The sequence below is a fragment of the Delphinapterus leucas genome, chromosome 2 (genome assembly GCF_059928025.1).
Source record: "Delphinapterus leucas isolate spDelLeu-1000000601 "Yukka" chromosome 2, BTC_Dleu_Yukka2, whole genome shotgun sequence".
NCBI lineage: Eukaryota > Metazoa > Chordata > Mammalia > Artiodactyla > Monodontidae > Delphinapterus > Delphinapterus leucas.
The window spans coordinates 75,705,498-75,722,982 of record NC_143130.1 but is presented as its reverse complement, the minus strand read 5'-3'; the positions used below and the strand labels follow the sequence as shown (position 1 = coordinate 75,722,982).

The 17,485-nt window shown below is 34.2% G+C and overlaps 1 protein-coding gene across 4 annotated transcripts in view; it reads right to left on the bottom strand.

The window, feature by feature from the left end:
• Positions 1-17,485, bottom strand: part of VPS13C (vacuolar protein sorting 13 homolog C) — a 175,134-nt gene that overhangs the window by 126,574 nt on the left and 31,075 nt on the right. For 3 of the 4 annotated variants that reach the window (XM_089907142.1, XM_022579675.2, XM_022579677.2), the window contains exons 6-12: positions 11,703-11,812; positions 9,351-9,410; positions 6,847-6,906; positions 5,415-5,495; positions 4,439-4,496; positions 1,702-1,829; positions 181-287 (exon numbers count right to left, since the gene is read on the bottom strand). In XM_089907142.1, coding sequence (XP_089763268.1) covers positions 181-287; positions 1,702-1,829; positions 4,439-4,496; positions 5,415-5,495; positions 6,847-6,906; positions 9,351-9,410; positions 11,703-11,812 — 604 coding nt within the window. Of the gene's footprint in view, positions 1-180; positions 288-1,701; positions 1,885-4,438; positions 4,497-5,414; positions 5,496-6,846; positions 6,907-9,350; positions 9,411-11,702; positions 11,813-17,485 lie in introns of those variants that run through there. The other variant, XM_089907143.1, reaches the window with a different exon arrangement.

Sequence of the window (17,485 nt, the reverse complement as noted above, 5' to 3'; positions counted from 1 at the left end):
GAGAACGTGTTTATTTAAAAAAAAGAGTAACAAGGACATAATATAAAAGATATCCCTCTCATGTCTCTAAAAAAGTAAGTGGCTTCATTACATGGCTTTAAAGGTCTCTTAGCTCTGAGAGTCCCTAACTATATGATTACATGGTTCTCATAAAATATTTTTTTTTAAATTCTAACTTACCATTGTCGACCATTGGTATGAAGGGGTAAATAAGGCTTATATTTCCTGTAAGGAGCATTTCTAACCATATAATCCACCGATTCCAAAAGGTCAATCATACTTAAGTACTATTAAAACAAAAACCAAGTTAACGTTTGTTACATCACACACATGAATAAACACCAAATTCTGTTATATTTTCAGTATAGTGAGACTTCAAACTCTCTGAACAATGAATATCATAGTTGTCTGGTAATTCAATAATATATTCCATCAGATTTAAGACAACAATGATTATAAGTTGTAAGATAATTTTAAGTCCTACTACAAAAGAAAACAGTACTGCCAATTAAATTGTCATACCACCAATAATAATATACATCCTATTTTCAAATATATTAAAGTGTGAAATAAATGTAAATCTTAGAACCACTGAAATATGGTATCTGTAACTACTAACATGAAACATGCCGATTCCTAAAACTACATATTTTCCTCTGGACCATCATTTCAAGCAGTGGTTATCTATAAGCTGAATTTCAAATTGCTCCAGAAAATTATTGCATAACTAAAGCAAGATAAAGCTATTTAACCACCCATCTTAACCACCAATACAACTCTGTGTGTATCTGGTAAACAGCTCAAATGGAGGGAAACACACACACACACACACACACACACACACAACTATAGGCAAAATAAAGAAGGGAAGTCCAGCTTCTTCTCCATTTTTTCTTAATGCAAGTCTACCTAAGAGCTACCACACGGCTATTCAGTACTTAACATGCGGATAGTCTGAACTTAAATGTATTTGTAAGTATAAAATAAACACCAGATTTTGAAGACTTAAGAAAAAAATAAAAATATAAAATATTGTAACAATTTTTAATTTTGATTACATGTTGAAATGATATTTTGGGTATGTTAAATAAAATGTTATTCATTTTAGTAATTGTTTTCCTCTTTTCTTTATTTTGCTAACGCAGCTACTAGAAAATTTAAAATTACCCATATGACTTGCATTATATTTGTACTGGACTGCACTGGGCTAAAAGCTCAATTAGCTAAATCTCCCATCCTCCTTTCACTTCCAGTTCTCCAGATGTCTTATCCAAACTCCCTAGGCACATAACCAAACTTGAGTAACAAGTGAAGGAAAAGAAGCTTGCCAACATAGCTATTCTAAAAATTAAGTGAACAATATTTCATGTAAGAGTGTCTGCTATTAAAATCTGAGGAAGAAAAAAACTATTAAAACCCTCCATCAAGAATTGGGAATTAAATGGGAATGTCATTCACTATAATTTGGTAAGATTCTCCACCAAGAAGGGAAAAATCAGATAAAATGAAGGAAAACTATTTCTTATATATGGTATTTATTTTCTTTTAAAAATACACATATAATCTATTTTTAGGAGATATATCAAATCTCAACATAACAAACCAAAAGAACCACCAGAGCACTGGAGAAGGAATAATCACGGAGGACAAAAGGCATTGAAATTCAAGGTTAATCAAAGCTATAAATAAAATGAATCTTACCTGAGGTTTGGTCAATTCAATGGCAATATTTTGTACTTCTATGTTCCAATCAAGTTTAGGTGTTTTGAGCTCTGTTTCTGCATAAGGATTCATGTAGAGTTTTGCAGAGGCTGATATTGGCTGGAAAACTTATATAACATGGGAAGACGTAAGATATGTTTACATGCCCTTACATATGAGCAACTGTAAATAATTATGAGAACACTGTTACTTTGAAAGTAAAGAAAAATGATCAAAAATATGTAAAAAAATCACTACCAAAAACTATTTAAGCGTCTACTTATCTGCACAATATAAACTGTCAAACTCAATGTAAAAGAGGAAACTGGCGCTTTATGCTTCTAAGTAAGAAATGTACAAAATATAGACAATCTAATCTTGGTTATTCACAGTCTGTGTAAAATTATGTTTCCCTTCCTTGCTACAAGACATTTAATGATTTTAGTATTCATTAAAAATAATAATACAGTGGGAGGGATAAATTGGGAGATTGGGACTGACATATACACACTACTATATATAAAACAGATCACTAATAAGAACCTACTGTATAGCACAGGGAACTCTACTCAATACTCTGTAATGGCCTATATGGGAAAAGAATCTAAAAAAGAGTGGATATCTGTATATGTATAGCTGATTCACTTTGCTGTACACCTAAAACTAACACAACATTGTAAATCAACTACATTCCAATAAAAATTTAAAAAATAATTATAAAGTATTGCCTGACATGGCCCCCCCCCAAAAAAATACTAATACAAGGTAGGAAACAAAATTTGATTACTTTCCATATTATTTAATCATAGTCAGAATTTAGGAACAGAATCATGAATGAAATTCATATTACCCAGAAAAAAATTGCCCACTACTTTATAATTTTCAAAATGATCATTACATATATAATCTTAGACTCAACTAAAGGCAATATTTTTGAAGTTGAGAAGTAGTATGAAAAAGAATATTAGGGAAGATGACAGAGCAAAGTAATGTAATAAATTTTAATTGCAAATAGTATTAAAATCATATAAATTGTGGTATCTTAGAGTAGTTACAATTTGCATAAGACTGTATAAAAATTTTAGCTTATTTAGAGGTTATTTATAAATGAAACATGTCTCAGAAAAACGTTGTAGATTTTTCTGAATAAGTTCTTTCATGAGTGAAACTAAATGCTCTCACAAACTAACAGTATCCAAAAACTCTGTCATCGTTTAATAGAGAGGTTTGTGGACATAAAGAGAAAGTGCCAGCCAGCTCTCATATAAAGGCAATTAGCTATAAAAGAATAAGAAGAAAACAACAGTGAATGAAGAGTAGTATGGAGTATAGAAGAACATTGGCATGAAAGCTGAGAACAAGCATCAAGAGGTACACTAAATAAAAACAAAAGAATAGCATCTTTAGAACAAAACTGAAATGGAGAAAATGAATGGGATAAATACAGAGGCAGCTTTCTTAGAGATCTATTTAAAAATAAGTAAAGGTGAGGCTGCCAAGAGATAGAAAAGCTTACTGAAAAAAGATCTCTGGAGAAATATGAATCAAAACAACAATGAGGTACCCCCTCACACCTGTCAGAATGGATACCATCAAAAAGTCTGCAAATAGCAAATGCTGGAGAGGATGTGAAGAAAGGGGAACCCTTGTGCACTGTCGGTGGGAAATGTAAATTGGTGCAGCCACCATGGAAAACAATATGAAGGTTCCTCAAAAAAACAAAAATAGAACTACCATATGACCCAGCAATTCCACTTTTGGGTATATATCCTGAAAAAATAAAAACACTAATTTGAAAAGATACATGCACCCCAACGTTAATAGCAGCACTATTTACAATAGCCAAGACATGGAAGCAACCCAAGCGCCCATCAACAGACGAATGGATTAAGATGTGGTATATATATACAATGGAATATTACTCAGCCATAAAAAAGAATCAAATACTGCCATTTACAGCAATGTGGATGAACCTAGAGAATATTATGCTTAGTAAAATAAGACAGAGAAAGACAAATATATGATATCACTTATATGTGTAATCTAAAAAATAATACAAATGAATGTATATGCAAAAGAGAAACAACTCACAGATGTAGAAAACAAACTTGTGATTACCAAAGAGGACAGGGAAGGAGAAGGGACAAATTAGGGTTATGGGATTAACAGATACAAACTGCTATACATAAAATAGATAAGCAATAAGGATTTACTGTATAGCACAGGGAATTATACCCACTATCTTATAATAATCCATAATGGAGTATAATCTGTAAAAATACAGAATCGCTATGCTGTACACCTGAAACTAACATAATATTGTAAATCAACTATACTTCATTAAAAAAAAAAAATCTCTGGAGTAGTCAGTCTGTCTTAACACTGCAATAGTGACATGCTCAGATCCTGAATATCAAGATCTCAGAGATTTCGTTATTAAACAAAGAAAAGAAAACCTAATTCCTAAAACAAAGTAGACAATAACAAGGTAGGAAGAAAACGTGGAGGTCAAGGGGGTTAACTGTTGGAAGTGAACTACAGCCACAGTGCCCTTCGCACTCTCCAGTGGTGTGTTATAATCTATTTCTAAATACTAAATTATATACCAAATATGCTGTATCATAAAAAATTAATACTTTCTCTTTGTCAAAATAACTTTATCAGAAAAAGTAGTTTAAAATAAAGTATTTAATTCCATGCTTCTTATAACATGAAATAAACTTTTACCATTACTTACTGTATTGATGGTTTGGGGGTATATTGTTACTTGTAAGAATTTCACTTTTCAGCTGACCCTAAACAAAAAATTTGAATTATAAGAGAATGAAAAAGAAAATGCATACATATTGAGATAAACACACACACACACACACACACAAATTTGGTCCTAAATCAATATCTTTATTCCCATCTTCGCAATTATTAGTCCATAAGAAAAACACACTGAGCACTATTTACAGATATATTTCTTTAGAATATTACTTTAGTAGATAATTTTTATAAATTCTAAATATCTGGAAACAAGATTTTAAGACTGTTCCCCTTTGACTTAAAATGTGTATATGTGTACATACATATATACGCATATATATATACATACACACACACACACACATTCATGAATTAGAATCTCAAACACTTTCTAGACAAAGGCAAATTAACCTAATGTTACAATATCTTTCTGAGAAATAAAAGATAGAATCTTGGAATTAATTCAATTCAGAAAATTCAACTGTTCTTCTCTAAGTAAATAAACATGACTAAGATGGCTTAGCACGCTTAGTTTTGAAGCAATCGTGCACTATTCAAGAATGCATCATCACAAATGCTTAAAACATTTGCTAAGAACATGTTTTTTAGATCTGAAAGGTATCACCTTTCTTTACAATACTCTTCAAGTAATCATTCTCATATGAAACTCCACAATGCAACCAGAATGCCATCAAAATGAGAGTGTAAAAAACCATAAACACAGTTTTAATGTGATAGTATAGGTTCTCATCTCACTGTCAAGCGAATGATTTCACAAAGATCTTCAAAATCAAAAGTGCTTTGTTTTAAAGATAGAGTGATTCCAAAAACTGTGTTGCACACTTCTGACTTAGTTACATACAACTTAAACAAAAGACTGATATCCTGTCCTCATTAAAGACCACTATGTAAAACAAATCTAGGGAGTGTGGTTAGCTCTTCAAGGTACGAACTGAAATTACCAAGATGTGTTCCCTTGACTCCGGGTAAGACATGATGCAGTTAACATTCCAGTAGGCACTGAGACTATCAAGCCGTATAAGCTACAGAAGAAAATGGAAAAGGTCAGGTAACTAACACACTGAAATTATGAATCAATATTAAGAGATTATTCTCATGTTCACTACCGCAAAATTCTCCAGTTGCCACTTTGAACTTTTAAAGGAAAGGAGATATTGCAAAAACGGAGGAAAATATATGTATGTTATACAGAGACTTTATTATTAATCTAGCATTTGCTAAATTGTGCTTCCAGGAACACTATTCCCAAGGGGATTCATTCATTCAGTGATCAAATATTTATTGAGAATTTAGTATTTAACAGACTGTAAATATTTCACTGAATAAGAAATACATGATTCAGGACTTCCCTGGTGGCGCAGTGGTTAAGAATCTGCCTGCCAATGCAGGGGACATGGGTTCAAGCCCTGCTCCAGGAAGATCCCACATGTCGTGGAGCAACTAAGCCTGTGTGCCACAACTGCTGAGCCTGCGCTGTAGAGCCCATGTGCCACATCTACTGAAGCCTGCGCGCCTACAGCCTGTGCTCTGCAACGAGAGACGCCACTGCAATGAGAAGCCCGCGCACCCCAAGGAAGAGTAGCCCCCGCTTGCTGCAACTAGAGAAAGCCCACGCGCAGCAACAAAGACCCAACGCAGCCAAAAATAAATAAATTTATTAAAAAAAAAAAAAAAGAAAGACAGACATGATTCCTCCAGTGGTTACAAATGGCTGTTTCAAGGGAGGGGTGAGGGGAAAGGATTCTATGATGAACAAAGGTGGGGAAAGCTACATACTAAATATCCTTCTTAAAGATTCACAATGTTTATTAGCATATTTAAAGTACTGTGAAGTCCTGGAGTTTAAAACAAAATAAAATGTACCTGTTTAACTATGTACAGCTTTCTACTTTAGTCAGTAATCTTACTTGACCAGAGAATATTTTTTCAACAAATCTGATAGTATCTTAATTACCTAATGCTCCATGAAGTACAAGTTGGGAAACATTAATTTTATTCAGTTTCTTTATATTCTAGGTGAAGAATCTAAACCTCAGAATAGGTAAGTTATTACAGAAGGTTAGTAAGTAGCAGAGCCAAAACTGGACCCAAAACTTTTAACCCACATTCCAATGGTATATTATGCTCCATGAATACAATTTGGGAAACATTAATTTTATCCGGTTTCTTTATATTCTAGGTGAAGAATCTAAACCTCAGAATAGGTTAAGTGATTACAGAAGGTCACATAGTAAGTAGCAGAGCCAAAACTGGACCCAAAACTTTTAACTCATATTCCAATGGCATATTCTGCTCCATCAAGGTTTCTTGAAGAAAATACATTAAGTGTTTGTACTTAGGAAAATAACTGGATTAAAAAGTCTAGTCTAATACCTTGTATATAATTTTTTCTGCTTCATTTAATATGCACGGAGTCCAGTATTCATTTGCAGTCTAAAAGAAAAAAAAAGAGTAACTTTGAAATGAAGTATATGTATCAACAAAACAGTGCTCTAATAACCGTAACAAAATAACTTGGGAATAAAAAGACATTTAGCTAATGATGGCTAATGTTAGTTACCTGTTTCTTTACATATTTATATTACAAAATCAAAGGAACAGTGAAAATGGAATTGAGGAGGTTCTAATTTAACTGAGTTCATTCATTCAGAAAATAATTACTGAGCTACTCTGTGTCTGTGTGTGGAAGGAACTGGGTATGAATAAAAACAGAGAGCCAGCCTATAAACTATTGAAGAAGGTCCACATTCTTGTAAAAATTAAATAAATAAATAATTATTATGAAGTAGGAAGAAAACCAGGAGAATATGGAAATCACAGCATGACCATGTTTCTACAAAGTCAGTATGGTCAGCAATGCCAAAAGCTGCTGTGAGATAAACTAAAATAAACTTACTTAAGCGGCCAGCACATTACCGATGAACTTGTTAAGAGCAGTTTCAGTGGAGCAGTAGAATAAGAGTATAGTGCGTAAGGAGTCATTAGGAGGTGGGGAAATAAAGATAGCAAAGGTAGAGAATTTTCTCACAAACTTAGAAAGAAGAGAAGGAGAAGGCAATAGTTAGATGGGGCCTGGGTGCAGTGGGAGAAGGTTAAGGAGAGGCTTTTTAATTTTAATATAAAAGAGACGCTTGAATGTATTTAAATGCTCAGAAGAAGGGGTAGGGAAGGGAGAAGAGGGAAGAAGAAGGGTTGAAGATTTAGGAAAGAGAAGGAAATTGACAGAAATAAGGAAGAAAAGGCAAAAGGCAGGAGGGGGTGAGAGAAAAGGGGGAAAAAGGCTCCTAAGGACATGGGGGATGACGGGATCCAGATCAGAGGTGGGAAGATTATCTTAGATATAAAAGTTAGTTTGTAAGTGGAAAGGTGGAAAGAAGGAATGGTATAGATACAGAAAGAGTTAAGTTTGCTATTATTGTTGTTATAATAGTCAATGTAGTAGTTGAAGCAGAAACTGAGCCAGACAATGTACCAAATGCTTTACACAAACTATCTAATTTAATCATCACAAAAACACTAAAATATAGGTACTATTGTATCAATGAATGAAGGCTGGATAGAAGGAAACCAACATGATAACCAGTTCAGTAATGTGTCACAGGTGCTTTGATAAAATATAATGGGGAACATAAAAGAAGGAATGGTAACTTCTAAAAGTGAAGTAAAAAAAAAAGAATGAGAAAGATGGTAGTATCGGAAGGAACTATTAAAACCTGAATAGAATCACCAGGCAGATTAAGGGAAAAGAATAACGCAGGCAAAGAAAACCAATATGAACAATCTGAGCAAAGATACAGAGGATCAAACAACAGCACACACTAAGGAAACTACACACCATCCTTAGAATGCCTGTTATCAGTCAATGGGAACTGTGTGACTATTTTGTATTTTTCATTTGGTCTTTTAGAATCTCAACATTAAACAGTGAGTTCACTTATGACTAATATTGCTGGTCTCGTTTTTCTGGAACAATTATCTCTCTGCCTTTCAGAACACAGATTCTGGTTTCTTTAGAAGTGTTATAGTATTATTTCTTTTTTATTGAAAGCTACTTCAAATTCATTTTGGAAACAAGCAGAGGATAAACAGTGTATTAAACACTAGCTTCCTTGACTCCCTTTCCTTTGTTTCTCCAGTACCTTTTCTTTCATTTTTCTGCTTTGATCTTCAACTGATGTATACCTCTACTTCTCTGCATGCATGTATCTTCTTAAGGCCTCCATGTAACAATGTCCTTTTTCTGTTTAATAGTCTACTTCTCTTTCTTTTTTTCTTCGTCTTCTTTCCCTGCTAAGGCCCTCTTCATATAACTAATCAAAAGGCAAAAATGTACCCAGTATGATCTACTGCTCACTGTCCTTAACTTTAAAATATGTTTCCTACCACTTAGTTGTCCATAATAGTAAAAAAATGTCCAACCTGGATATACACACTCTATATCCTTAAAGACCTTTGAGAGGAAAACCAAACTGCATTATAAAATACTTAATCAAAATAAATTAGCTTATGTACATTTCAATATAATAAACAGGTACAATGTATAAACTATTTGGAAATTATACTATGGACAATAACATGACTCTATAGAAATCTATCTTCCCCTAATTTACTAAAGATTTAAGATACAGCTTTTAATACTCTCAAAACACTTGTTCTTGATATTTTGAAATCTGTTAAATTCAGAGGTAAATCAAAATAATTACAGACTATAATAAAAGTATCACTAAAAGTTGTAAATTCCTAGAAAAGCTGTAGAAAGATTACACGTAAAAATAAAACAGCTATTTGTAGTAACAGCTGATTTTAGGAAATTCACCCTGTGACTTGAGAATAATATTTCACAGGTTCCACAGAAATTTTAAATAAGGTCACTTTACCAATAGACTAAGTTCTCCCAGTGTGACACCAAATGAAAGAGGCCGCTTTGGATCTGTTACCTATCAAAGAAAAAAAGGTGACATTAAAATATACTGATAGTGAGGGTAAATCCATTCTCCACTCTACAATAGGCAACATAGGACAATGAGTTTAAAAGTAACGCAACCAAATGGATTTGTGTAAAAGAAAGGGAAGGAAGACAGTAACATGGCTGGGATTTTCCATATTTTGTAGGCATGACACTAACATGATACTTTCCTAGTGGAACTATTTTCTTACTAGAAGTGAGAAGATTCACTCACTAGGACTAAACAGACTCTTGTCTACATAGTTTAAAAGAGACAGTCTCTTTATGTATATACCATTAAAGATGTTCTCCACAGATAAATAAAACAAGGAGTTGTAGATAAAACCATGCCACTAAATTATTTTTAAAACATTTAAGATTTTCACATTTAGAAATGTGAACTGTCTATTTAAGCCTTTAATTTCCCGGACACTTTAAAAATGGTTTGTTAGAAGATGCTTCAAAATTCTTAACATTTAATTTCCTCAATCCCTTAACTCAAAATATGCCAATGTTAAACTTCTATTTCTCATCTTCAATACCTAAATTATATTTATACACAGTGCTTAAACTGTGCCAGGGTGTGTACGATGTCATTGTTTTCGACATCTCAAAGATGTCCAAAAGTCAGTGTTTTTTGGTCATGAAAGAAAATAGGGAAACTAGAGAGAGGAGAAAAATCATGTTCTAAATCATCCACCACAGACTTGAGTTTAGTCACCTAAATGCATGCTCTGGTATAGCTGCAAAGCACAAAGAGCTTTGTGCGCTTTGTTTTTAATATTAGGTATATTATGATTTGTGGCAAAATGTATTTCCCTTCATTCCCATATTCATCTTTTTATACCTATGGATATCAAGCTCAAAATAACTTGCAGCTATTTCAGAAGGAACTTTAATAAAACACAACTCCTCAGCTGCTAATGCACTACCCATAAATTATTGCTATCATACAAAGAACATCTTTATAATAATCATACTTTTCCTCCCCCCATTTCTATATTTTTCACTAACCTTCTAGACACAATAATTAAGGTAATCACATTGAAAGAGGCAATAGAAGGAAGATCCCTTTGTGCTTTTAATTTTTTTCCTTTGGGTTATTTTAATATATTTTGTCGCTGACACCAATTTAAATGTAATTGATATTACTTGTCCCACTCCTATGCATCTCTGTATTTCTTCATTAAAGAGAAAGAAATGATGTACCTTTTGAATTGTATTTGCTCAATAAAAAAGCTTAGTTTAAGTTTAAACTGAGATTATCATTCACCAACATGCCATTAGCTTTAAGAATACTTCTTTTACTTCCAAGATGGGGTGAGTCAATTTTATTTTCCTAAGTTTGTTTTAAACAAGGAGATTTATTATTTTGGTTTTTAGACATTATTTGTTAGCAAAATTCAGTCTAATGACTACAGAATAACCAAAACATAAAAGTCAGTGTAAGATAGAGATGGTGTATCTTGAAAAACTACAAGTGTGTCTTACTGAATATTAAGTTACAAAAGGAACTTATCAGGAAAGTAAAATAAATTCTATACATGGCAGTATGACTTTAATTCAATCCAAACTTAAAGCAAACTAAAAACAAAAAAGAAAGCAAACTCATTTTTGGAAAAGATGAAAAAGCATTTCCAATTTGTTAGGTAAATGAAAAAAATTCAAGGCTTCTCATGTATGTTTCGAACTTTAAGACAAAGCAGTGCCTATTAAGTTCAAAATATTTGTTACATTTTAACTAAAATTAATCAGTAAAATAGTTCTTAATCAACTAATGTTAAACTGTTGCTTATAAGTGAAGTGTGGTTTCTAAATATTGCTACACATGTGTGTGAGTAGCTGTGGGTGTTAAAATCCAACACGGTGGAAAGTAAAGTGAATGAGACTAGCAGCCAACTGACCTGGATTTTAGTCCCCTCTCTACCAACTACCATTATAAACGATTACTTCATCACCTCTGGAAACTAATTTTTTTTATTAATAAAAAAAATTAGTTCCTTAAAGTTATATTAGTCTAAGTCTTTAAACAAAATTCAAAATAAATGATAGAGAAAAATCTCTTAAATTAGCTTTAGAAAGGAACATATGGAAGTTTTATGATATATGTACACACATTAATGCTGGATGAAAAAAGCCTAACACAAGGAAGGAGATATGGTAGTGTACTAATCAGGAAAAAAAAACTATCTTGGATTCAAAATTGCTATTTATGGGCAAATCAAGAATTAATGTCATAAAATACACACTTAATAACTTAAACCAAGTAAACTAAGTTACTTACATCATCTTCATATTTAATGTGAATGTCTGTGATTTTTACTTGTACATTTTTAATTACTTGAGTTGCCAATTTTTCCAACAATGTATCCTTTTTGGCTTCTTTTGGTTTATCTATAAAAAACAGGAAAATACAAGTTCAAGACTTGAAATTCTCCAACAGAGGGCAGAGAGCAGAAGCAAGAAGAACTACAATTCTGCAGCCTGTGGAAGGAAAACCACATTCACAGAAAGACAGACAAAATGAAAAGGCAAAAGTCTTTGTACCAGATGAAGGAACAAGATAAAACCCAAGAAATGAAGTGGAGATAGGCAACCTTCCAGGACAAGAATTCAGAATAATGATAGTGAAGATGATCCAGGACCTCAGAAAAAGAATAGAGGCAAAGATCGAGAAGATGCAAGAAATGTTTAACAAAGACCTAGAAGAATTAAAGAACAGACACCTAGAAGAGTTAAAGAACAAACAATCAGAGATGAACAATATAATAACTGAAATGAAAAATACACTAGAAGGAATCAACAGCAGAATAACTGAGGCAGAAGAATGGATAAGTGACCTGGAAGACAACGGTGGAATTCACTGCCACAGAAGAGAATAAAGAAAAAAGAATGAAAAGAAATCAAGACAGCCTAAGAGATCTCTGGGACAACATTAAACACAACGACATTCACATTATAGGGGCCCCAGAAGAAGAAGAGAGACAGAAAAGACTTGAGAAAATACTTTAAGACATTATAGTCGAAAACTTCCCTAACATAGAAAACGAAATAGCTACCCAAGTCCCGGAAGCACAGAGAGTCCAGGCGGGATAAACCCAAGGAGAAACAAGCTGACACACATAGTAATAAAATTGACAAAAATCAAAGAAAAATTATTGAAAGCCACAAGGGAAAAACGACAAATAACATACAAGGGAACTCTCATAAGGTTAACAGCTGATTTCTCAGCAGAAACTCTACAAGCCAGAAGGGAGTGGCATGATACATTTAAAGTGATGAAAGGGAAGAACCTACGACCCAGATTACTCTACCCAGAAAGGACCTCATTCAGATTCGACAGAGAAATCAAAAGCTTTACAGACAAGCAAAAGCTAAGAGAAATCAGCACCACCACACCAGCTCTACATATAAATATATATGCACCCAACATAGGAGCACTTCAATACATAAGGCAACTGCTAACAGCTATAAAAAAGGAAATCAACAGTAACATAGTAATAGTGGGGGACTTTAACACCTCACTTACACCAATGGACAGATCATCCAGACAGAAAATTAACCAGGAAACACAAGCTTTAAATGACACAATTGACCAGAGAGGATTAATTAATATTTATAGGACATTCCATCCAAAAACAGCAGATTACACTTTCTTCTCAAGTGCACAAGGAACATTCTCCCAGATAGCAATCTTGAGGAAAAAAAATGGAGCTGGAGGACTGAGACTCCCTGACTTCAGACTATACTACAAAGCTACAGTAATCAAGACAATATGGTACTGGTACAAAAACAGAAATATAGATCCATGGAACAGGAGAGAAAGCCCAGAGATAATCCCACACACCTATGGTCAACTAATCTATGACAAAGGAGGCAAGGATATACAATGGAGAAAAGACAGTCTCTTCAATAAGTGGTGCTGGGAAAACTGGACAGCTACAGGTAATAGAATGAAATTAGAACACTCCATAACACCATACACAAAAATGAACTCAAAATGGATTACAGACCTAAATGTAAGACCGGACACTATAAAACCCTTAGAGGAAAACATAGGAAGAATACTCTTTGACATAAATCACAGCAAGATCTTTTTTGATCCACCTCCTAGAGTAATGGAAATAAAAACAAAAATAAACAAATGGGACCTAGTGAAACTTAAAAGCTTTTGCAAAGCAAAGCAAACTACAAACAAGACGAAAAGACAAACCTCAGAATGGGAGAAAATGTTTGCAAACAAATCAACAGACAAACGATTAATCTCCAAAATATATAAACTGCTCAAGCAGCTCAATATTAAAAAAACAAACCAAATCAAAAAATGGTCAGAAGGGCTTCCCTGGTGGCGCAGTGGTTGACAGTCCGCCTGCCGATGCAGGGTTCACGGGTTCATGCCCCGGTTTGAGAAGATCCCACATGCCGCGGAGCGGCTAGGCCTGTGACCCATGGCCACTGAGCCTGCGCGTCCGGAGCCTGTGCTCCGCAACGGAAGAGGCCACAACAGTGAGAGGCGTGCGTACCGCAAAAACAAAACAAAACAAAACAAAAAATGGTCAGAAGACCAATCAAAAAATGGACAGAAGACCTAGACATTTCTCCAAAGAAGACATACAGATGGCCAAGAAGCACAAGAAAAGCTGCTCAACATCACTAATTATTACAGAAATGCAAATCAAAACTACAGTGAGGTATCACCTCACACCAGTTACAACAGGCAACATCAGAAAATCTACAAACAACAAATGCTGGAGAGGGTGTGGAGAAAAGGGAACCCTCTTGCACTGCTGGTAGGAATGTAAATTGATACAGCCACTATGGAGAACAACAGTATGGAGGTTCCTTAAAAAACTAAAAATAGAATTACCATATGACCCAGCAAACCCACTACTGGGCATATACCCAGAGAAAACCATAATTCAAAAAGACACATGCACCCCAATGTTCACTGCAGTACTATTTACAATAGCCAGGTCATGGAAGCAACCTAAATGCCCATCGACAGACGAATGGATAAAGAAGATGTGGTACATATATACGAGGGAATATTACTCAGCCATAAAAAGGAACAAAAGTGGGTCATTTACAGAGACATGGATGGATCTAGAGATTGTCATACAGAGTGAAGTAAGTCAGAAAGAGAAAAACAAATATCATATATTAATGCATATATGTGGAACCTAGAAAAATGGTACAGATAAACCGGTCTGCGGGGCAGAAATGGAGACACACGTGTAGAGAACAAACGTATGGACACCAAGGCGGGGAAGTGGCAGGGGGTGGTGGTGGTGTGATAAATTGGGAGATTGGGATTGACATATATACACTAATCTGTATAAAACAGATAACTAATAAGAACGTGCTGTATAAAAAATAAATAAAATAAGATTCAAAAAAAAAGAGTTGAAATTCTCACATAGTTCATAATCAATGACCAAACGATAGCTAAGGCACTACTCAATGGAAATTACAACCTATTCCAGTGTCCTTCTTTTATTTTAGATTTTAGATTTTAATATGCATTTCCAAATTAAAACTTATTTTTGAAGTTACATCGTAATCTAACATTCATTTGACCTTTGAAGACAGAAATTAAGTGGCAATGTGTATAAATAACACATGGCATAAAAACTACTTTTACCTACCTTTTGAGCGATCAAGACCTTTAAAAGGTTTCTTAAAATGTTTTTTGTGCTTTTTACGTTTACGTCCTTCTCAGTGGAAGCATTTTAGTGAGAAAAGGATAAAATTCAAGTTAGCAGACGAGAGGACAGAAAAGAAAACAAGAGACTTCTTCCTGACAGCAAATTTTGGTACAACTCACCTTACTTTATTCTAAACTGATCTGTTATTTCAATACAAGCAGAAATTCACAAACCTTCTTTAGTCTAGAATAACCTTTAATCTAGAAAATAACTTGGCAGGTGCAATTATACAAAAATTGGGTAAAATAGCCATACAGAATGCCCTTTACAATATTTATGACTGCTTACAGTATGAAGTTTAATGTTTCATTTCAGCATTACCAAAATATTGGAAATGTAATAATGACAGGATAAAAAGACTTTCAGAGAAAGGTTTTGATAAGTGTGTGGTAGGAACACAGGAACACAAATGAAATGAATGGGTAGGCTGCCGACAGATGACTTCCTCTGGATGATACACCTCACAAGCAGAATACTTTAATAACTTGAGGACATAAAGAATACAAAAAGGGCAAAAAAAGTACATGGACTTGTAGACTGAAATTAGCTTAATAATTCCTTTAACACCTCATCCACTTTTATTTGGCACTGCCTCACTTCATGGCATTAACCCAAACCTATCTTACCCAACTTACAAATCGTTACATTCAACTGCCTATTACACATCAACTCCAGTCCACGCTCTTGGGGCAGCCTCTGTATGGTCTCCCCTGCCTCCAGTCTCCACTGTTACCTCCAACCTAACATCCTTCTATACCGCCACCAGACTTGCATCTTCTAAAATACTATTCAGGCCTGTTAATTCCCTGCTCAAAATTCTTTTAAAGGCTCTCTGCAGCCTGCCAGATAAAATGAGAAAGTGTTTGCATGACACAAAGGTCCTTTCATGATCCGACCCCTATCACCCTGTCCTGTTCTATCTCCTGCCACTCATCCTTGCACTGGATACTTCAGGAATACTACTTACACTTTCCAAAACAAACCGTAACTTTCTAATGCCTAATGCCTCTACATGTTTCATTCCCTGAACTTGCTTTCCTCTCCCTGAAGTTCTTTACCAGGCAAATTCCTAGGAGGCTTCCAAATCTCAGGTCCAGCACTACAGCCTGTGTGAAGCCTTCTTTGACTCTTCCAAGCATCTCCAAGGCCATCTACCCCTGCACCTTATATAGACTTCCATTAAGCATTGATTACACTGTATTTGAAGTGTTTGCACAACTGTCTTGTTACCAGGCAGGAGTCTTCATTAGGACAGGAATTATCCTAACATCTAGGCACAAAGCACATGATACGGATCTGTTCAAATGAATCAAAATAATCCACATCTGAACATTATAATAAAAATATAAGCTCAGTTAATGTTACATATATTTGAGAGAATATACATGATATTTAGCTTAAAATTTTAAATTCGTTCTTCCTTGATATTTTAAAGCAAATGGTCCTGTCACTACAAAAAACAAAGAATCAAATCCTGGATTTTAAGAATAAAACCCTAAGTTTCAAGAAGAAAATATTTAATAAACGTATAACAAAATCTGGACTTTGCTATTACCAGTAGTTCTTGTCACAGTGATGTTCCCTAAGTCTTTTTCATTTATAAATTAAACATTCAGAAAAAGACTAAGTTCTCAACGAAATACCATTTGAAAAGAAACAGCTAAGAAAGCCAGAGTAGCCCTGAAAACCATCCCACTTAAGTAGAAAGCTTTCGGAGACAGGATTTCAGCTGCCTGGGTTTAGAATCTACCATAACTCACTCTTCTCACCTGACCTCCTATTATCTTTCTGGTTTCACATTTGTTCTAGCACGTTGTTCTGTCTTTGATCTCAGTGTTAGATGCACCACGTTTAAACATCTTCAAATAGTTGCAAAATCTAATCTGAGTACTACATATTTCTTTAGAGAGAGTTTCTGTTTAATCGGATGGACAATAAATTCATGATCCCCAGTCACCGTCTAAAGCCGTTCTCAAATGTTTTGGTCTCAGGGTTCCTTTAACACACTTACAATTTAATAGCTTTTCATTAGTGTGGGTTACAGCTATTGATATTTACCATATTGGAAATCAACACTGAAAATCTTTTTAATATTAACTCATTAAAAAACCCATTATGTGATAGTACAGTTAACATGTATTTATGAAAAATAACTATAGTTTCCAAACAAAAAGTTGTAGTGAGAAGGGTGGCATGGTTTTACAATCTTACAAATGTCTTTAATGTCTGGCTTAGTAGAAGGCTGCTGGATTCAAATAACTGCTTCTGCCTTTGCTCTTTTGGTATATGTTGTTTAGATTGAAGTATGTGAAGAAAATCTGACCTAACTACAGATATGTAATACGAAAAGGAAGGAACATCT